The 23,034-nt window shown below is 36.4% G+C and overlaps 1 protein-coding gene across 5 annotated transcripts in view; it reads right to left on the bottom strand.

Moving 5' to 3' along the window:
* CEP170 (centrosomal protein 170) overlaps positions 1 to 23,034 on the bottom strand; it is a 74,700-nt gene that overhangs the window by 10,832 nt on the left and 40,834 nt on the right. For 2 of the 5 annotated variants that reach the window (XM_009961813.2, XM_009961814.2), the window contains exons 11-14: positions 19,706 to 19,832; positions 12,628 to 14,457; positions 6,439 to 6,673; positions 790 to 937 (exon numbers count right to left, since the gene is read on the bottom strand). In XM_009961813.2, coding sequence (XP_009960115.1) covers positions 790 to 937; positions 6,439 to 6,673; positions 12,628 to 14,457; positions 19,706 to 19,832 — 2,340 coding nt within the window. Of the gene's footprint in view, positions 1 to 759; positions 938 to 6,438; positions 6,674 to 8,263; positions 8,315 to 12,627; positions 14,458 to 19,705; positions 19,833 to 23,034 lie in introns of all 5 variants that reach the window. The other 3 variants (XM_086460944.1, XM_009961812.2, XM_009961815.2) reach the window with 3 other exon arrangements.

Here is a 23,034-nt window from a genome sequence, read left to right as displayed (position 1 = left end):
CAGTAAACTAATGTATTAACCAAACTTTATGCACACGAAAACGAATAAACACATTTTGAAAGGAATACTATGAAGAAAAAAAATGCAGTAAACGTATACAACATATTAGGGTGAATTGTAATATGGCAGAAAGTGATGATTTAAATTCAGATTAACATGTTTACCAGCATTAGACCTGTGATGGTTACTAGAACAAGTTAGTTAATATATTCACAGAACAGCACACCAGAGGTAGTCAAAGAAAATGAGAATTATTAGAAGCACAAGGCAAACTTATTTCTAGGCAGGTTTTGACAATGTTATTAAGAAAGAAAATCTAAAAGTTACTGTTAACTGATGGTACCTAAGTTTTTCAGTGTTCAGAAGATGAAACTTATGTCACCTGTGAAAAGAGGGACTTTTTTTGTTTTTAAAAGCTATGCAAGGTATTAAATGTATACATTTATATACATTCACGCATACACACTAGTATCTTTAAATGCACTTAGATACTATCCAATGGTATCTAAGGCTACAGACAAGCAATAAACAAATAACTACCTTGTCCTATGTTTCGTGGAAAAAAAAAGAGACAGACAGATAGTATGCATCCTTTTGACAAGCTGTGTTCATAGAATAATTTCTGGGTTCGTTGTTGAAATGTAAAGGAACTTTAAATCAAAAAAACAATGTAGAGATCATGCACACGGGTTGAGTGGGAAGAACTAAAAAAGGCTATGCAAAATGCTAAAAGCAAAAGAAATAAAGAAAAGGAAGAACCTTATGCATTTCTCCATGAAGATCTCCTACCTCTTCTCTAGTGTCTATGGCAGAGCCAGGGGTGGTGGCAGCAGTGCTTACTGTGGTACTGGGGGCAGTGCCTGATGAAGTCACTGAATCTATCTCTCCTGCTACATCGTTGATTTCCCGTGCGATGAGAGCCAGATCTTGACTGATCCTAGTAATAAAGAGAGTGTTACATTCTCCCCTACAAATACTTCTGGACCAGCAGAGCCCAACCTGCAGCCTTTGAGCTTCTAAATTCCAGCTCCTGATAACTGTGCTATGAAAATGTGTGTGCCCTTCTAAATGCAAAGTTTTTTGTAGAACCATAAAAGCAAATTTTCAACATAAGTTTTCAATAATATGCCTTTCTAGATAAAGAAGTTAGAAGACAATCTCAAAAGACAGAGCACCCTTGTTTTCCTTCTAGGATTCCCAGGCGGAGATGTGTTTCAACAAGGAATAAATCCCACCATGGGATGCACTGGAAATACACTGAAAATAAGCTGAAAACACAGCACAGATGACCTGTGTAAACGCAGTAAATCTCCAATGTCCAGAACACAATCAAGATGCTTACATGTCTCAAATTCCAGACCAGTACCCTAAATCCTCAAATTTAATCAAGCCAAGCTTTCTAGTTGGAACAACAGGACATGCCTGTAAAAACCTGGATATGATAGCACTACACAAATGCATCTTAATTCTCAGCTGAAGATTGCTTTTCCTTTCTTCTGATCTGTCATGTCAAAAAATAGCTCTGCTCTGTATTCTGTTCAGCAGAAGGAGGAAGCTTGCCTAGGTCCGCTTGTGCTACTCCTCCTCAGGACACCTCAAAAGGAGTCAAAAAAACCAACAAAAAAAACAACAAACAACCCACCACCAAAGCAAAAGCTAAAAGCCCTGTACTAACCATGGCACCCTGAATCTCCAGCTTGGATCAAGTAGTTCAAAAGACCTAGAATTCAGAGCAGCCCACCAAGTGATCCTGTTTCATACTTCTGTCTGAGAGGACTGAAGGCCTAGAAGTCATGCGTGCTGATTCTGCACCACCAAGGACTCTGAACAGCAGCACCCACTCCTTAAGTGGAAGGAGTTGCATGGCCATGTGACAGTGATGCATATCATGCTGGCCAGTGCTTGTTAACGGTGAGCTTCCTTTTGTTTTTTATTTTGACTTTGTCTTCAAGTCAAAAAGAATGGACGGCATTGACTTAGAGTTAGTTTAAGACCAAGTGAGCAGAATTTAAACTAGAAAGGCAAACATAATTAGAAAAATTTCCAGCCAAATTTCAGCACTGGATTTTGAAGCTAACAATCAGCAATCCACAATGAAGTGCAACCTTGTGCAGCATACCTACACATATAATTGGGTAAAGGCTGTAGAAGAATGTGCAGCAATTACCCATGACCACTCAAAACAGTATTTCTCAATTAAAACTAAAAAAGGACTAGAACACTGAAGCAGAAACCTAGTCAACTGCCCATTTTAATAAATTAAAAAGATGGTAGGTGCCTATTACTATATTAATTAAACCTAATTACTACATCTTTTGGGTCAATTTTAATTTCTATTTCAAGTTTTATATATATATGTGTGTGTGCGTGTGTACACCATTCCCCAAGGTTTGAGATAATATTCTAAGTAGCTGAGATACTAGAGCACCTACTTCCTTTGTTTCATACAACCACATTTTTTTTTTTTTCTTTAACAGAGAAGCTGCTAATAATCACGTTTCAATTTCTGGGACAAATTTTGGTATTTAATGAATAGTTGTGAAGCAAATAAAACCCAGGAAATTTCGATTATCATTAAGTCCTCCAGAAGACAAATGTCATTAAACACCATAATCAAAAGTAGTATCAATCAACTGAGGCTTAACTCTCCAGAGAAAATCGGCTCAGCCACTTCAATTGAGTTCTTACCAAGCAATCAAAATTAGATAAAAATGTCAGATGTCTACATAAAAATGAATTCAAATGAATCCCAAAAATATCATAATAAACAACTCTAACATGGATGGCAAGCAACTTGTTAAGACAATTAGCATAGTCAAACACTAGTCAAGAGAACAAAATCTGGAATTAGTTTCAATGTGATAGTCAGCTATAGTCAGTACTCAAGAACGTTTCTGTACAGAAACAATATAGACCGAGCAATAAACAAAAAGTGCAATGAAAAAGAAAATTAGAAACCAGTTGAGGGTTGGGCCTGACTTTTCATAAATTAAATTTTCAAGTCACTCTACATTAACTTTTGGAATCAGAAAGTATTGCTTAAATAAAGGGAGTATGTTTTGTATACTTAGGCTTTAGGTACATAATATTTACTCTATTGCAACTGTAGGCTGCCTTGCAGATTTCTACTGCTTCCTTCATCTGATTTGCAAGGCAAATCAATTCAGGGAGGCAAAACTAAAATAAACCTCAAATTCCTTAAGCCCCCCCAACCCGCTCCAGGAAAAGTTGCTATTGGATTTGCTCAGTGAGCAGACTTCCGCAGCTACACAGTTACATAAGGGACAGTTTCCAACACCAGGGAAAAAGTTGAGAACACAGGGCTTGGGATGGGGAGAGCATGACCACCTTTTTCAACAGCCTGGACCTCTAGTTCTTATTTACCTGTAGTGGAAGAATACCCATAGTATTAGAAAAAACACAGTGAAACAGGAATATTTCTGAGAGATCAGTAATAGTTCTGAAGTGCTGGACTACCAAAATAATTTTTATGCTTAGTCTGCTATGTCACACTTCCTACACTGAGCCAGCTTATTTTGTAATGATACTTCAAAATCCCTAAACAAAATATACGTGAAGCTCCTGTTATTCTGAGGGTGTATATCCCTCCAGGCCTAAGTGGGGTTAGATCACATTTAGTTATTCCATTAAGTTTTTTTTAAACACCTCTTTCCAAATTTTATTTTTATTAACATCTGTAAATTTTACAGGCCGTGAAAAGTGCAAACTGGGTCAAATCCTGGAAGACCAGTTGAAATACAGTATGATGGTAACATGGATGCAATGGAATGTTTGTCATACAGTCTCTACACTACTTTCAGCTGCACATTTATTCTACGAGATACTTATCTTTACACCTGCCTAATCAGTTATTCAACAAAAAAAAAAAGAAATTAGCCTGTTTTAATGACAACATGTAACTATCTATTCCTTTTTTAAAAACTCTAAACGGACTTGAAGAGACTCTGATCATAGAGGTTGGACTGAGTGCTGGGAAGGAAAAAAACCAACCAGGGTAGACAGTGATAGAGAGGAGACTATGGTTAGCAAAGCAAAGGGGGCAGAGACAAAAATCATCTTATAAAGGACAGAAGTTAAACTTAAAGCCAGAGGAGCAATACTGTGAATCAGTACAAAGAGATACGGGGGCACAGAAAGGATCAACTAGTGACCTAGAGCAGGGGGGCTCAGCTAACCAAAGAAACTGGTGTTGGAAGCAGTGACAACAGATGACAGCAGTCTGGAGTTTCTCAGCTGCTGAGGCCTAGCTTTCTTAACCTTAAATATGCTCATGTAATGCAGTTTCTGTGATATTTCTATACACAATCACAAATTTGGCAATACTGATTTGAGGCTCTTGCCACTTCCACCAGAAATAAAGAAGTTGGAAAAGGTAGGGTAAGTACAAAGCCTTCGAACAAATTTAAAAACAGAATCTAAATGGAGGAAACGGTTAAGAAGCCCAAGGGAAGAAAAAAACCCCACAAACCTAACCATCAACTGAATTGTCAACTACTTCCAGTGTCAATCTCTCCTAGACGAGCAAAGTGTACCAAGAGGTTTCACTGAAGTTGAGGTTTAGCAGCACTTTTTATAAGGAGGAAGTAATATGCTACAGCCATCCTCTATTTTTTCCCCCATATACACACATTACTCCCTATATCCATCTCTAGCTTTAGATTCTTGGAAAGAGAGAGGTGTTTTAGGAAGACGCTTTTCAAGATGTTTATTTCATGATTTATCAAGATATAAGTACAAACTGGGTCGAGAGTGGCTTGAGAGTAGCCCAAAAGAGAAGGACTTGGGGGTGTTGACTGATGAGAGGCTCAACACGAGCCGGCAGTGCGCTCATGCAGCCCTGAAGGCCAACTGTATCCTGGGATGCATCAAGAGGGGTGTGGCCAGCAGACCAAGAGAGGTGATTCTCCCCCTTCACTCTGCTCTTGTGAGACTCCACCTCAAATACTGTGTCCAGTTCCGGTGTCCTCACCATAACAGGGACATACATCTGTTGGAAAGAGTCCAGAGAAGGGCCACAAAGATGATCCAGAAGTTGCAGCATCTCTGCTATAAGAATAGGCTAAGGGCACTGAGATTATTCAGCCTGGAGAAGAGAAGACTCTGGGGGGAGCTTATAGCTGCCTTCCAATACCTGAAGGGATCCTACAGGAAGGCTGGTGAGGGACTTTTTACAAGGGTGTCCAGCAACAGGACAAGAGGAAATGATTTTAAATTGAAGGAGCGTGGCTTTAGACTAGATCTTAGGAAGAAGTTCTTCTGTACGAGGGTGGTGAGACTCTGGAATAGATTGCCCAGAGAGGTTGTGGATGCCCCCTCCCTGGAGGTGTTCAAGACCTGGTTAGATGAGGCTTTGAGCAACCTGGTCTAGATGAGAGGTGCCCCTGCCCATGGCGGGGAGGTTGGATTAGATGATCTCTAGGGTCCCTTCCAACCTAAGCCATTCTATGATTCTCTGCTATCAGACTCCCTTAAGTATCTTCCCTTTGCACAGACCACACTAGAAAAACAAATGTTGCAAAATATTACCATGAGGAAACAAAAAATAATTAATCACACTAAGTAAACTACAGTGCTTCACATCTGTGAGATCAGTGTTAAGATTAATTTTAAAAGGAAAACACTTATCTTGTTTAGGCTTCCAAATTAAGTTCTGTGAAAAGGTTCAGAACCTGAACACTATCATCTAAGTTTTAAATAATATTTATACACTTATACAGTTTTATTTATTTAGTGCAAGCTATCTGAAGTTTTCACTGCCTGGATATTGCATGATATAGGAGTAATTGGTTACCAGAATGTAGAACTGACTACCTTTTCTTTGGTTCACTTGAAGAAGAGTGCTCTTAGCAATAATGGAGGAATTGCTACACAATCTCAGGGGCTCACCTTTTTGATGAATACATGTGATTTAAATCAGAAAACATCTAAGACAAAATAAGGTCTAGATAAAACAAAAATTAAAATGAGAACACGGTCTCTCACATTTCCAAAACAATTTTTTCCTCTCTCTGCCACTTACACATTGATCTGACATTTTACCTCAATATGAATGTAAAGGTAATACAAAACCAGATATACTTCAGCCTCAGCAAATACACCATTAGCAACTAAGAGTTCTACACAAAAGTACCTCTGCAAGCCCCACTAATGCAACCAGAAGTCCTTATTCTGAGATCTGGCTACCATAAGTTAGAAAAGGCTATCATTTTCCAATAGAAAGAGACGTGCTGGTAACACCAGTGTTCTGTCTGCCAGTCTCTCCTAAGAAGAATTTTGAATTACCCATTCAGTTAGCAAATGAAAACGGTAAGTACAGAGATACAGAAAATCCATTAGCTTCTTTCTCCTATATATGCACCTGTATAACTGGTTGGGTACAAATCTTTGTTATTTTAGAGGCGCTCCTTTAAAACCAACCTTGCTATTTCTTCTCGGTGAGCAGTCCAGTCACAAATGTAGTCTTCCTGTTCCTTTATTCTGTGCTTGAATGTATTGCTACTTAGAATTGCTGTCCCAGTGCTCTGCAGTCGTGTGGTTTTCAGGGCTGGAGAGGTACGCAGACGGGTATGTTTAGGGGAATTACGATTTGATCCGAATTCATCTTCTGAGGTGGAAGCATAATCTGTAGGAAAGCGCCTCCATCTTGCACTTACTAAATTAGTTTAATTATTAAAAAAAAATTATTATTGCATCTTTAATATGAAAAAACAGTATTATTTCAGTAGCATCACAAAAATACACAACTATTATCAATCCCCAGATACCTCACAAAAGGTTTATTTACTATATCTTAAAAATAAAGCTACAAAACTTGTGTTAAATAATAAATATTGATTAATAAAAACATAAAACGGATGCTCTTTGTACAATGATGAGTGAAATAATATGTAAAAGTCCGAGCTCAAGCAAACTGTATTACAAAACAAGGACCCAATTCATTAATGTTTAAGTATATAGTCAGATTGCACTTTTTCTGCATATTTTTTCCCAAGTTTCATTCAAGGTTTACGTGACACACAAAAAAAAAATGAAGAGACCTGAAGGAAGGATGGAGCTAACACCAAGCCTGGAATGCATGCTTACATAAAGAAAGCATAAAAATCCTAGATGACGTGTTATGTAATCAGTACAGAAAAAAAATTATAAAATTAATACTGTGTCATAAAATTCAGCAGCACATCTACAAAAACAGCAGTCTCAGAGCAAAGGGATATATATTCTTACATGTAGCACAGAAAGCATATACAGCCATGGTGCTGAAGACAGTCTGAAGTATAAGTGAACTCTTAAGTAGGAGGCTCTCGTTCCCCTGAGTTAGCAAAGTCTAGAAAACGTGTTTCAGATATGCTACCCTCAAACATTTCCAGCAGAAAGAGATATCACTGAGTGTAAAGGAATGCTCATCGTGACAATTTGCTAAATTCTTGCAGGGGATTTAGTCCCCTGAACCCACTGACATTCATGAGGCTTTATCATTACTGTAGAAATTTTAAAAACTGTGTGATCACCTCTTGGTAATTTAAAAATAATAAATGTGAGTACTGTATATTGGGTTTATTATCAGAAAAACGCAAGAAGTAATAATGACTTCTGAAATGTTTAAAAAAACATTATCAATGAAGTATACGTCAATACAAATTTCAGTAACGAATAATGAAAGTAATTTTTAGTTGAGAAAAACTTGTGCAATGCTCTCAAAGACGTAGAATTTGACATTGGTGTAATAAGCTTACATCCCTTCCCTCATATAAATAATGTATTTTTAATCTCTGAAAACAAAAATATTCTGTGTCTTTTTTTTTTCAGGTTTAAATGTGGGCTTCAAATCATGTCCAGTTCTACTAATCTTTTTTAACATTCTAACTTTAATAAAGAAAATAAAAATGTCTCTCCAGCCACTTACTATTCTCTTATTGGAGGTTTCAAAGTTGTTTTGATCTTAGGGAAGCAGAACACATGCAGAAAAAGCACATTTCCCCACCAATAGCATGCAAGCAATGCGGGACCGAAGTCCGAAGAGCTTTATGAGTTGGGCCCACATTTTATGACCAATTTTTAAATTCTTTGTCCCTGTTCAAATTATACGCATCAAAACAAATGTAAAATTTATCTTAAAATCTCTCAAGTGAGCTAGTCCAGCAACTCAGCACTGTACAATGAGCATATGTAGTCATATATTTAAAAACTAAAAACTGAATGAGAAGTGAAATATCATAAACAGATTTGATTTCTAGTACTCTACCACTGTAAGTTTCAACATCAGGATCTGGGTCTGGGAGAAGCTTGGATTTCTCTGTGTACAAAATAGTGTTTTATCATGTTAATTTGTATTATAACATTCAGATTAGAAGCATTTGCTTAAATAAAATATACTGCTGAGATTAGTCTTAGGTCCTCTTTTCCACCCACAGTTTTTAGGAAAAGATTCTTAAATTATACATTCAATCAAAAGTACTGAATTTTGTAAAAGCTTAAACATTTCAGAGATACTAACTGAAATTACACCAATAACAAGTGTCTACACAGTACCATAAAACCCCTCCACATTTTTAGGACCATTAAATTTTAAGGCTGTAAAATGTTATTTATTTTTACATTACCAATGGGTTTCTCATTAATATGGGGAAAAAGTTACTGTAGGCTTAACAGTAAAAAATCTCAAAGTTGCATGATTCACGACAAGCAATATCCAAGCACATTTCCCATTAAGCTAGCGATACATTTGCACATGTATCCTTTTAATACTATTTATAAATTATGCAGTCCCAAAATGTCATAGTAGTTTGTGTAGACTTCTGAAAGCTATTGTATAATTAGACATCTCAGACACCAAAGACTGAATATCAGTATCAGTAACTGGAAAATCCTCCAAAACCCTGGCTAAAATAATCAGCAGACAAACCTAATTCGGTGACTATGTGAGAAGTAGAATGTGTTGACAACACCTTAAACTAGCAAGTTTGATGATTTGGACACCATAATCTCACTTTTAAGATTTGAGGATAGACTTTATGAAGTCTATATCCCTTATAAAATACTCTGTTCTCATTGATGCATTGCCTTCTCAAGGTTCATCCTTTTCAAAGATCCTGAAATTTGGTGCTCAGTAGTGCAATAATACTAAAGTGCAGTTAATAAGGGCTGTTATCTCTCCATGCTCAAACTTCTCCCCCCCCTGCCCCGAGATACCTCAACAGCTTTGATCAACCTATCTGCTAGTTATTTGCCGAACACAACTAGTTGCTCAAGGTCTCTCCGTTCTGTCTTAATGCTTAATTTTACAGTTGCAGCTTAGCATTTTTGTACCAGGTCTGATCCTGTTGCTCGTCTTCCCAACACACAGCCACTGCTGTAACACCACCTTCAATTTGCCTCTGCAACTGAAAAAAGATCTTTGCTCTTCTCTGTTTTTATTGATCACACTCTGTTTCATGATTCAGTGCCCTGACTAAATCTTTCACTGCTTGTGCTATAAAATTACTAATTCTGCTTCACATGTCTTCAGTGTTATCAGTTATCAAGCAACATCCTGGTAATTACTTTAATGCTGGTAATTCTCATCCAAGACATTCCATTTATCTGCTAATCCTTTCATTTAAAAGTAAGCAAAACTTAACTGTATCAGAGATTTAAAAAGATTCTTGAAATTACAGACTTGCTGATAGCTCTGACAATTTTAATGTTATTATGTTGCAATTCATCCACATGAAGACAAAAAAAAATCCAGTAACTAAATCTTTTTTTTGCACCCTTTTTACAGTCATGTATGTCTGAACATTCAAAAAGATTTGGGAAATGCAAAAATAATTTTCTCTTTGATAGAGTGGATTTAAGAAGCAAGATTCTGCTGCCAATATTTTGTGACCTACAATGTGGTAATGTTAACTGAACTCTGATGAGAAGACCCGTGGAAGATTTTTAACAGTTCAATAGCAACCAACCTTCTAGTAAAAGAAAAACCCTCACCCAAACCCTATATTGGTAATGATCATTCATTTTCCAGTCTTTCTAGGTCCAGAGAGAGAAGAAAATACATCACTGTTATGCCTTGATTAAATGTACCCAAAGTAAAACACATCCAAACAGTTGAGGCAGTTTTGTCAGGCACTTCATTAGTAATTTACAAGAGTGCTAAAATTAAATTCAGGAATTGTACACATTGATCAAAAAGCTTCTGCTACATTCCATTTTTATATATTGAAGATGTTTTAAGTATCTTTATCTATAATATTAGTAATAACTTGATGTGTTGGGTAGTTATTAGCATCATTTTATAAGACGTTAATGGGAAAATGGGGATATACTGAGTGGTGGCCTATATATAATAGGAGATATATATATTTATTTTATTTTTATGTATATAAAATATATATTTATTATATAATAAAAAGATTATATCACCTTTAAAGCAATTCAGATTTTCCTAAAGTACACTCTAAATAGTACAGTAAAAATCTTATACAATAAGCTTACTGATACAGACAAAATATGGAACTCCAAATCGTAAACAAAATTAATAATATTCTTTACTTACGTAGTAACAAGACTTGATTGCTTTATTAAGCCACGATTTTGTTTTGAAAGAATCTGACTGCTTTATTAATTGCTTTCAGATTGTCACCTGTACATTGATACAGTCCTCTCCCTGATTTTGATATATGAACTGATAAAGCTTTTTATGATAGAAGCTATTTCTATTGTAGATTTTTCTAACAATGCTCTTTTAAAAATATCTATCTTATTATGTTGGGGTAGCTCATGAGAAGATGGCAGCTTTTCCTCTTGAAAACAGAATATTTTATACAAGCTACAGTAAACTTGACTGTGTAATGCAGGTAAATGAAATGAACAGTAAACAAACAGATGATGGTGACAGACTAACAGACTGCGAAGAGAAAGATACACCCGCTCCCCTGACAGAAGCAACAAATGACCTCAATGCAGCAACCTGGGAAAAGTTTCGGAAGCATGCAATAGTTCACATGGACACAAAACTCAAAATCCAGACATAGTTTTGTGAAAAACACAAGGAGCAGTAAAGTGACAACTAACATCTGGGGTTTACCTTTTTAAAAATCAGCAATATCACAATGTGAATTAGCAATTATTATTAAAGTCAACATATAAAAGCAGTCTTAACTGTCCTTCCCTGACCTAATTCTGTCACCTTTCAGGCAACATCAATTTCAAACTTTGATTAAAATTGAAAACATAATACTTTTCCAATAATATCTTACAAGGAAAGACTGAGTTTTTTGCTGAAGTTTCACCTTTTTTTTTTTTTTGTATCTTTGTAGACACCTGTCATTAATATTAAACTGACTCAACTTTATAGTTCAGTGAACGCCTCATTTGTATCTCTACAGAAATTTCTATTCAGCTAATAAACGACACAGGCGAAACATACCTGTCTGGGGAATAAACACTGCTCAGAATCTTAAGAAGGTGCATGTATGATGACAAGCAACAAAAGGGCAGTAGGACTGTGGGAAATTTAAGTGTCACAGATGTTTATATCAATTCTGAATGGGAAGCAGTAAAGGAGAATATATAATCTCAGTAGCAACACACAACACTGGAAGCTATTCTATTTATTATTTCTTAGGTTGTGGATTGGCTTCAAATAAAGTCAAGCTGGTAGTATGACAATTCAAACAGCAAGAGGACATACATTTTAGACATTCATTCCACATTAAAGTTCACTTATTCAGAACTACGACATTTTAATTTTGGTTGATTTAATATTGCTGTTGGAAAAAAAACTTGCAGCCTTTCACACTGCTTGCACTGAAAGTGTTATGTTAACTTCTAACAGAATAGTAGGTCAAAATTAAACAATTGGATGGATTTTTCCTTCCACACATAAGATAGTACAAAAGAAGATCGACGTGATTTGGAAATCATGATGAAATCATAAATCATCATGATTTGGAACAGAGAACAGAAATTACTTCAAGGCAAGGCAAACATTTTATTATAAATTATTTAACTTTATGATATTTAGTTTAGGAAGTGTTTGTGTTTAATTTTCCCATTTGTTACTTCACTGATATTATTCTTATAAAACAAATCTCACTTTTCTACTTCTGGAAGCTAATCTTAAATTGTAAATATAATTATCCTACAGATGCTCAGGGTATACCCTCAGGGAACATCTCAGGGAACCCTTTCTCTTCAGCATATTTACAAGCTCATCTTACAAATAAATACTGTATCTTTGTAGTAAAAAGTGCTGCTGACCTGAACTTCAACTACTATGACTTGAGAAAAGAGATCTCTGCTCTATTTTTGTACTAATGGAAATCAGTGCTGCCACATCTGAATGCTTCAATGCAATACTGTGTTACTGATTTCAAGTTAAGAAAACCCAAAAACATATATGAAGAGTTATAGGATTACATTTACTTGTCTTTATGACTTTAAGTGAGAAGCATCCACAAGCCCTGCCAAGGAAGCCTCTTACTCCAAGGAGAAACACTGCATCAATTAAAACTCAACAAATGTTTTGTAAGATCTGTTCCTTAAAAAAAAAAAATTAAAAAAAAAAAATCCACAAATGAAAAACATCTAGTATTGTAGAAGACTAGTTCAAATAATCTCACATACCTGAGGGAGAATTATGAGCTGAGGCGAAAGATTTGGATTTCGAATCCGAAAGTCGAGAAATGCTATTGGCTCGAGTTCTAGCAGAAACTTTACTACCATCTCCCGCTGATGTCAACCTTGCACCACTTCTGATAATAGCTTCTGGGGTACGAGATGAGGCAGTGCTTCTAGTTATTGTTGCTTCAGAATCACTACGTGCTGATAAAGAGCCAAGTCGAGTTCTGCGAGGTTGAGCAAGTAAGTCTATTCTGGAAATACTTCTCCTCCCTGATGGAGGTTTTGATGTAGAACTTGTAGTGGACACTTCGGAAGCCACTGAAGCTTTATCAGCATCAGCAAGCTCGCTGTCTGAGGCTTCACCAAGCCGTGCTCTGCGCAAGAGAGAAGTCCTTGTAGGACGAGGTCTTGGAAGAGTGGTAGATTTACTAGATTGCCCAAGTGCAACAGGAGAGGTTTTTGATTTAGCTGACTTCCCTTCCATCTTGGAATGTAAAAGTTCATCTGCTGAGGCAAAAGGAACTCTTCCATGTGATTTGCCAGAGTAGGTTTCCTGGTCAGATGATAATATATCAGAAATGGCAGAATGAGGTACGCTAGATGTTTGGTCATCATCTGTCAAATCTACTGACGGTTGCCTCATTCTTCCACTAGATTGCACAGTTTTGCGAGCATCGGCTCTAGACCCACCATCTGAAGATCGACTTTTAGTTTTCTTTTCCATCTTTTCTCTGGCACTTGTTGCAGAAGACTTTAAAACATCCTTTGAAGGGGAACCAGAGGAACATCTATCCTTATATAAGGTTGTAAAGCTCTTCCGCTTCTGCGTGGATTTTCTCTCAGTGTCACCAGTAACAAGGCTGATTGTGCTGGCTGTATCTACATCTGATTCTGGTGATATGGAATTATCTCTGTTATAGCTAGGAGTCTCAGGACCTTCATCAGTTTTATTTTCTTCACGCAATTTAGCTTCAAGGAAAGCCATTACAGCTTCTGTGTCTTTTAAAATGAGTGTTGTATCTAGACTGGAATCAGTGTCCATTGAATCGCTCCTGTCTCGTATCCTGTTTGCAGATGCTAAAGGGGCAGCAGATCCACTTTGCTTATTAATGTGAGGAATAAGTTCTATAGGTATATTTGTGCTAGGCTTATCTATAGTAAAGCTACCTTGCCTCACTAATGGTTTTGAAGATTCCTTTTTTTCTCCTCCAGATGCTTTAGGACTTTGTCCTTTAATAGTTTCCTCATTTTTCCTTCTTCTTCCCTCACTCTGCACCAACTTCATTTCTGCTTTATCTGTGACATGTCCAGGAACTTTGCCTTGATTATCCAAAGTTTTGGGTGACATAGCAATCTCCTCCCTACCTTTCTCAACCTGGTTTGCAGCAGGTTTTGTAGAGGATAATTTTGTGGGTGTCCAGTGTCCCTGCTCCTTTCTTTCTTGTTGTTGAATTTTTGCTAAAGCTTGTTTCACCACAGAAGTTTCTCTGCCAGTTTCAACTCTCTCTTTACTGGAAGAGCTGGGGAAAGAAAAAACTTTGTCTCCAGTAGCTTTTGGTGAAAGACCATTCATTGTTCTGCTTGACTTAGCTATACTTCTGCTGTCAGCATCTGAGGCACGAGCTGGAGTTTCTTTCTCCTGAAGTTCAGTGTCTTGCTTTTCACCTATTTCTGATCTCTGGTAAGATGTAGTTTTTGCTTTTGAGCTTTCATTCACTTTCTCCTCTTTGGGAAGCTGTGGAAGCGTCCTCCTCTTTCGCTCACCTTGGCTGGCCATAGAAGCAGCTGAACCAGTGCTTCTAACAGAAATACCAGACTCACTGATGTCTGTGTCTAAAAAAGAAAAAAATAATCTGAGAAGTCATTCAATAGCAAGGTAAATAGAAATATTAAATGCTTAGGACTGCATGAGACTAATAAAACAATGATAAAACAGAACTGAAAAAAGTCATCAGTTCACCCCTCTTTCCTATGGCAGAATCAATTATACTTAGACAAATACATGTTTAACACGCTTAAGTTTTAAAAATCTCATAATGCAGATTTGACTATCCCTATAAGCTATTTGAGTAGATAACTCTTAAAATTATTTTCTTATTCTTTAACATGATCTGGACTTTCTCCATTTTAGCCCATTACTGCTGGTCCTATTCTCTTTAGGCATCATTTCCTCTTTCCAGAACAAATGGAAACACTCGTCTTATTATGGAGTGGAAACTCCTGTTTGCGAATTACATTAATTACCTCCAAACTATAAGAAGTTCTACATAACTAGCTATGCTGTTTCATGTCACTGTTGCAATACATTTTGTAATAAAATCTGAACAAAATCATGTGCTAACATAATTTAGAATGGGTATCTCCTAATTAAAGAGAGTACATATATCAGAAAAATATTTCTGTATTACTAGAAGTACAAACATAAGAGTGCCATACAAAAGAGCAGTTCATTCTACACAATCCACAGTACTGATGCAGAACATGTGTCTCTGAAAGCAATGTCTAAAAGGTTGCAGTGGAATTACTGCAATGAACCTTTTCTGGTTTATCACAGACAGAAAAAGCCATCTTTCAAAAGTGCACTTCCTAAAACTAGCATATTGCAAGAAAAGGGAAGGAATCATTCCAGAAGCAGGGTAAAAGTACAAAGACAGAACAACATCCTTTCCTCCTGCTGTGCTACAAACAGGCAGACTTTCTTCCCAAACACGGATAATTTTGGTTGTGATTGAACAACTGCCTGTTTGTGTGACATTTTGGGCTCATTACTACCTTGCTGACACTCTGTGACTGTATACTGGGAAAGGGAACACTTCATCAACATTTGCGTCATTCTTGCAGATGGACTATGGTATTTTTTCCTGCTCCACTGTAATTTTGGTATTTATGTTCCATAACACGGGCTAGGATCGCTCTCATAGAAAGAGGAAAGTTTTCTTAGAAGAATTTGAGCTACGCAAGAAATTCTCTCCTGAAATCAAACTCTTTCAGCCAGCTGTGTTCACTGGGACTGTATACATGAACATCAATTTTTTATGCTCTCACAGTAGGTTAAAATAGGTACACAACAGATCACTTTTATATCAGCACACCATTACAACAGGGACTGGAAAGCAAGCCCTAAACACACTCAGCACCAGATTTCAAAGCTACTGAGCAGAGCAAGATGCCTCTCCTTTCTCCCTACTTGCCTGTTGGACAGCTCAAAGTCTTGTCTCACCAAAAGGCTACAGCCTCTCCTTGCTAGACCTCCCCTCCAGGAAGTGGCTGCAGTGCTGGGAGACACTCTTTCAACATTGAAAAGGCCTACTCATGAAGAAAGAACTTACTATGGTTGAGAGAGCCAAAAGAATGCTTTTAACCCCAAAAAGACACTGTAGTATAGAAATATATAGAAAATGCATAAAAAGCATCAAAAGAATGCAGTCCTACTGCTAAGCCACTTTCATAGAATTCTTGGTGGATATAAAACACTCTTTAGGCAGAAAACTATGGCCATCCCATGAACTGTTGCAAGGACTAACTGATGTTGAATACCTGCATTTTAGAAACCAAACTTTAGTCTTCACAGAGATGACTGTGCCCTCCTTGCCCATTTAACAGAGATAGCAGTTGTGTTGCCAGAAACAAGCCTTTATTACTTAGAGATAATGTGAATTGCTCTGTAAATTGCTCTGACTTTGAGTGTTTGGATAGAAAATAATTCTTGCAAGTTCATTTGCCAGTTGTTGCAATATAATGCAACATACTTACTAACACACATCTGTCAATTAACTTTCCACCAGTAGAGACCTATAAACAAATGCTCTGCATACCCTGTCAGGATCTTTCTATCAAGGCTTGCCACCAACACTGATTGTTCCAGGAATACAATATAGAGTACATGGCTTCCCTCTCTGCAAGAATTCTCTAAGCACTTAACTGAATATAAACAATCACAGTTATGTATACAATTGTACTTATTGTACAATTGTACATATCTGCTAATTTCTATCTGAGCTCTTCAACCTTTATTTTCTGTTTGTACAGTCTCACACCTTTGATGAACAATGCAAAACGACTCATAGCTTTTTTTGTATAATCCATGTCAGGACACTCGTTGGAAAAGCAGAAGGTATTTCTGAAATCTAAGCAAGGTTCTTTAATTCCTGGAATATTTTTCTTTGAAATTATAAAATTGGAGCTTCAAAGAAAATCACTACGATTGCTATCTGTGAAGATTGACTTCTCTCAGACATACTTACCAGATCAAATCTTTTACATGTATTTAGGCATGTAACTTGCTTCTTGGTGAATTTCAAAGAGTCTTTAGTACAAGAAAGGTGTAGAGCTGTTCAGCACTGTCTTTAGCTACATACATGTCATATGAAGTTTAACTACTAAGATTTTTAAAGAAAACAGGCATCTAAGCCAACAAGACAGATTTTGTGCATTGGTCTTTGGACATACATGTCAAATTGTATTTTCATTACATCTTTGGTGTGTGAATGCTTTCTGGATTTCTCTTTAAGTATTTCAGAATTCTTGCCGTATGGATATGCACTACAGAGTAGTTCCTTCACTTAAATCATAAAGTTCTTACAATGGTAAAAGAAGCATTCACCTCTGAAGAAGATCCTACTTAGTGTCCCATCTGAAAGTGACTATTTAAAACAATATAAAGAAAAAATGACCACAAACTCCTGATTAACTGCCCAAAGGATCATTCTCAAGAGTGATGATTTTAAGTGCCCTGAATGTATCCCTAATCCTTCCAAGCAGTGCAAAATTTGCTCTTGATTTCCATTATTCTATGTACAAGGTGTATCAGATAATTTTTCCCTTTTGCACCTCCTTTGACTTTTAGTGTCCCATGCAAATTTCAACTGCTATGAGGGGTGGAAAAGCTACTGCAGAAGCAGCAATTCTTCTATGCATCAGCATAGTTTGCATTATGCAACATAAAAAGCGAAATTTCTTTGTAAAATTCCCTAAAAAGTAAAATGAGACTACGAAGTTGGAATGTATTTCATTCCTTGCTTTAATAAACGGCCTCACCTTCTATGATTTTAAAACCATGTGAACTTACTTCAAAAAGTAAGTTATCAGAAAAATAACTGTATTTGATGAATCATGAATTAAACATGCTTATATATACTCTAATCTGCTGAATATAAACCTGAATAGAAGTTCAGCTACTAATCAATACATAACAGCAGCTTCATTTTGGAAGAAATTCCCAATAATATTTCAGTTTCACCTTTTCTTTTTTCCTTTTAAAGCTGTCAACTTACTTATTCAACTTTAGAATTAAAAGTCATGCTCTTTCTCTTCCTTTCATTGTGCCAGAATAAGACACAGAATTAAAAGCTAACTCTTTTGTGAAGAAGCTAACTGGCTTTTTTCCAATAACAAATAAATTGTACAGGTAAGATCTCTATACGGAACACAGAACGTACCTGAATTAATTTATTAGTGTTACCTAAAATCTGGGGGCAGTAAAATAAAACTATCACAAATCCACTTAGGAAATGCATATGCTAGTTACAACTAAGTTAAGGTGTTGTAGGAGAAATAGAGGGAATTTGAAAAAAAAATATTAATTATCACCTATGGATTCAATATCGATCAGTTCAGACAATTGTTCCTGGCCCAGGTTAGATGAACTGAACCAAGGGAGTTATCTGAAATTACTAAGAAACCTAAAATGTTGTCCAAAAAATATGTATGATATCATCATTGGGTTTTTGCCCCCTTCATTTTTTTTTAGTATGTCACGTGGAATAGGTAAATACTTTAGAGCAACCTCTGTCACTATACTTTCACACTGGTCTGAAGACCCAAGAAGGTGGCAGAAGTAAAAACAAAGAACTTAGTGATAGGCAATTTTTTTTTTTTCTGCAGAAGGCCTAACTGCTGCGCAGAGTGCTGGGACCAGATTTGCGGTGTAAGTAGGGAGAGAATCATACGGTTCTGCTCTGAAAGCAGTAAAGACTTGGTTTTATCAGCTGAAAATGCAGTCTTCTGAAAGACTAACTCATAGGTCAAAGATGTAGCTTGCTCTGAAACTGTAACAGACACAGATTCTTCAAAATCTGAACAAAGCCACAGCAATAACAAAAAAGTAGAGAACACACATTACACTTGTGAATGTAACTTTCTGGGGAAAAACCAAAAAAAACCCTGAAAAGATGCTCAAAACTATAGAAAAAAATAACATATTTTACTCACCAATGTCTAACAAGAGGTTATTTGACACGTTCTGTAGATAGCAGTATATCTTCAGAAGTGGTGTACACAGAAAAGCATTTCTACTTCTGAAACACATTTTCCCCCCTAATCTTTTAATCTTACCAGTCAATTTTGTATGAAGAGCTATATTAACTCCACCTCAATACACAAGTTTCAGCATAAAAATTACACTACAATTCTGTGTGAAATCATCACCTGTAATGTGAAATCGAGAGGAAGAAAACAGCAGCGAAGTAAATTAAGGTAAGCAACTCCTGTATAGTCAAGAGTGTAGATCTTAAAAAATAAACCATTTAAAACAAGAAATGTGAGTAGTTTAACTAAGGAGAGCCATAGGCTGAACATCTGGCATTCACAAGAAAGGGAGATAAAGTTGTTCATTGCTGAGGGGAAGTTTTCTATGGTTCTCAAGAAACATAGAAGGCTTTCTATGTTTCCAAGATAAGGAAGTATGCTATGCTGAATAATGACTGAATAACGAAGTCTCAGGTTGGACTGTTTAACAGTCAATCCATTAAAGTCCAATCTCGGGCCTGTACTGAGAAAATGTAAGGAAAGAAACATACTATGCAGACCAACTTAAAGTGCATTCAAGTGAAAGTTTCTTTAATATTAAGCAGTTCTGTATTTTTTGTTTTAGCAACATTCACTTTAATCTCGTCACTCTTCTACCACGCTGAACTACTGTTGAGCTCTTTTTTATGATGTTTCTTCTCAATGACACAAAAGAATTTCAGGTGAAGATGAGGTACTAAGAGTGAGAGCGCTGCTTATGTAGGTACATAATCACTCTTTTCTCCCTTTCATAGGTTTCCTCAGCAGAAATTATGACAAGAACAGATTTTAATACCGTTTTCTAATGGAGCAGGCACAGATGACTCCAATCTGATGTCATCTTGGTCATGACGCGTGTGATTAGCAGCCAAACTGGCCCACTGTGATACCCAACGTTTACTTCCAGTGGCAGCAGAACCTTCCTAAGGAAGGAAAAAAGCATAAGAAAAATTACAACTATTTGATAAAAATGTCCTCTTTCCAGGTTTTACCTGAATAGATAGATATGCCAGACACTATTTTCCTGGAGGAAACTGAAAAAGGAGTTTACCTCAATAAATTTTAGAGTTAGCAGCTCTAGAATGGCAAACAAACAAAATCTACATAGTTGAAGAATCAGTACAGAATAAACAGCATTTCCTGGTGCAATGGACATTTAAACATCAGAATCCATATAAAACATATTGGAACATGCGCTAGTTTCAAAACCAGGTTATTTCAGTCCTCAGCTCAGAAGAGCAGGAAAAAAACATGGGGTGTGGGGGTGCATGTGTGTTCAAAAACTAAAAATGTGCTTCAGGAACAAAAGAAAGCGACATTTTACCAGTTTAGAACACCCTCTTGTCCAGATGAACTATTGTATTTACTTCAGTACAGAAAGACTACCTTAAGGACTGAAAGAGTAATATAACTTTATGGAAAGGAAAGGAAGATCAGATTATTTGTTTGGCCTAAACAAAAAAAAAGAAGCAAATACTAATATTAAGCCTTCCTACTGGGGAACACTGAAATCAATGTAATCAGTATATGATAATTTTTTGCAGCTGACTTACAAAGGAAATTATTTTACTTTCTTCATGGTAAGCCTTTTGAAACCTTGAAAATTTTTAGAATGTAAAACCAGTAAATATAAAATTAAGCCATCTTCTCATGTTGTGTTGCTACAGTATATCTTGGTTTATTTTCAAAAAACTGATTTCTAAATATAATGCATTAGTGTTTTATCCAATATATTAGTCTCTGTTGCTCACATCTCCAAAAAAAGATAGCAGGCAACTGTTGATGCATATACATGTGCACATGCATGCACACCCAAGAGCTATACACTATCAAAGGCCTTATAGCCTATAAGTTTATATAGTCTCATTTATTGGACTCAAAAGACAAAGACAAGAAAATGACAGAAGTCATTGACTGCAGTTCCAAAGGAGTTACACAACCATAGGGGCAAGTAAATGACAATTCAAGATCAACAGAAGAGTTCGGAAGGACATGGAGATACCAGTGACTTGCTTAATAGGGGAATTTTTTAGGGGCTATTTTAAGGTCAGCTGAAGCTCTACTCCCTGTTCAAATTTTGGCGCTTCTGGAAAACGCTGATTTTTGCCTAATGCCTTGGCCGCTCTGGGGTTTTAGTTTTTGACCAGGAACCAACTCTATACTTTCTATAAAATATATTTAGCTGAAATGGAACAGTGAACAATGTCATCTAGAGTATGACGACTTCTTTTAAATTAGAAGTTACTCCGACACTTGAGAATACTTGAGTTTATGATTTTGAATTTCTCCCGATTAAATGGCTGACCCTAATTAACGCAAGTGCAACATCATTAATATCTTCCAGAATATTATGAAGGCATTAAGTCAGTCATGCACCAAATTGTTTGTTTGAACTATTATGCAAATTTCCACATGTGAATTAATATCTTAGAATCAAAATGTTATAAAAATCAAGACTAGTAACAGCAAAGGAAGGCAGTTCAATGTTTCTGTTATTTATGGGCATTTCTGAACACAGTGCAAGGATTAGGGAGCCAAAAAGAATATTACAAAAATCCTATGCAAAAATGTACATTTATGCATTAACAGCTACTGCTGAAGCCATGTTTTTCTTTCATATCTTTAAACTTCCTTTTCTCTATTTCCTGTCCGTATTAGTGAACTTCCATCTTTAACAAAACAATTAATTACAGCCAAAAGCAAATGTGATACATTCCCAGTTATCTTGCTACAGAAAACGCCAACTAGTCCTTGTGTACCACCTAACCCATTCCAGAGATACAGGTATGACAGGTATCAGAAATCTGAATTACATTTCACAACAGAGAAATATATTAAGACTTTGCAGATTAATTGTAGTAAAGCAACATGATAAATCACTTTTATCTGAAAGTAATTACACTGCCAGAAAAACATTGTCTGCATAGCAGTGGATGCAAATGTGTGTTTTGCCAACTCTCTTATATACAAGCACAAACAACAAAGCTATGAAAAGCAGTTTCTTTTGACAGTGGTTTAAGCACATCCATAAGGTGAAAGGTTTATAAAACATACATTAAGAAATTCATATTCAGTTATCCTAATGTTCTTTCTATAATCCATATCAATTTGCATCTTATAGGCTCTCAAGTAAGCAGTTCTCCAAATCTTCTCCTGAATACTAAGAGGAATTTCCCAGTCTTTCAGAAAAGCTGGGTTTACGTAAGAGACCACAGCCTTTTAGCTTCATGTTAAATCTGCTTTCTTTTATGCTTATTGCATATATATACTAAATTGGAGTAACCGACATTCAGAAAATGTACCAATGGATTTCTGTGGACTTATTATTCAGCCTGACTATTTAGGGCTTCAGGCTCTACATCTGAAGAAACACCACAGCACACAAACGACACCTGGAAGCATCTCCAATACTTGGCATCTCACAGCAGAACAATATATTTTTAAAAATAAATTTCCACAAGATGAATTAAAAAAACCCAAACCCAACAGCAAACAAAAAAACCCACAACCAAAACCCAGACATACTCTAGTCATCTCATGTTGTAAGAATCATATTATGCCACCCTTTCATAAACTGAAGTGCCATCTCGAACGCAGTTCTTTTAGTCCCTCCCCACTCTACCTGCTTCAGAACCATACTCCTCCAGGGGTGATGATCTTTTTTTCATATTTACATCCAATGTCTTCACATTTGTTCCTGGAACAACATTAACATCTATAGTTCTCTATCCTTCTGTTGCACTTACTCCTTACACAGCAAAACCTAGCAACTGTACCCATCTCAGATACTAGTTTGCTAGGCTAAATGAATTGTATCAATCTTTTTTTGTAAGCTAAGTCCCCATTCCCTTAATAACCTGAGTAATCCTCTTTGTACCTTCTCTAGTCTTCTGTACCCTTCTTAACCAAGAATGGTAACAATTCTAGCGCCAGTATTTCAGAGGAAGTTTCACCAACACTTTCTACCGTGGTGTCAACACTGCCCTTTTCTACTGACAATACATCTTCCAGGGTATCCAAGGGACATATTTGCCTTTTCACATCAGTGACAGTATAACATCTAAGTTCAAACAAAAACTAAGTATCAAACCTCAGACTGAATGGTTTGCTCTACAGGACACCAAA

The sequence above is a fragment of the Leptosomus discolor genome, chromosome 2, assembly GCF_034619465.1.
Source record: "Leptosomus discolor isolate bLepDis1 chromosome 2, bLepDis1.hap2, whole genome shotgun sequence".
Lineage (NCBI taxonomy): Eukaryota > Metazoa > Chordata > Aves > Leptosomiformes > Leptosomidae > Leptosomus > Leptosomus discolor.
Note: the sequence above shows the minus strand (reverse complement) of the source record. Positions and strands in the feature narration are given on the sequence as shown.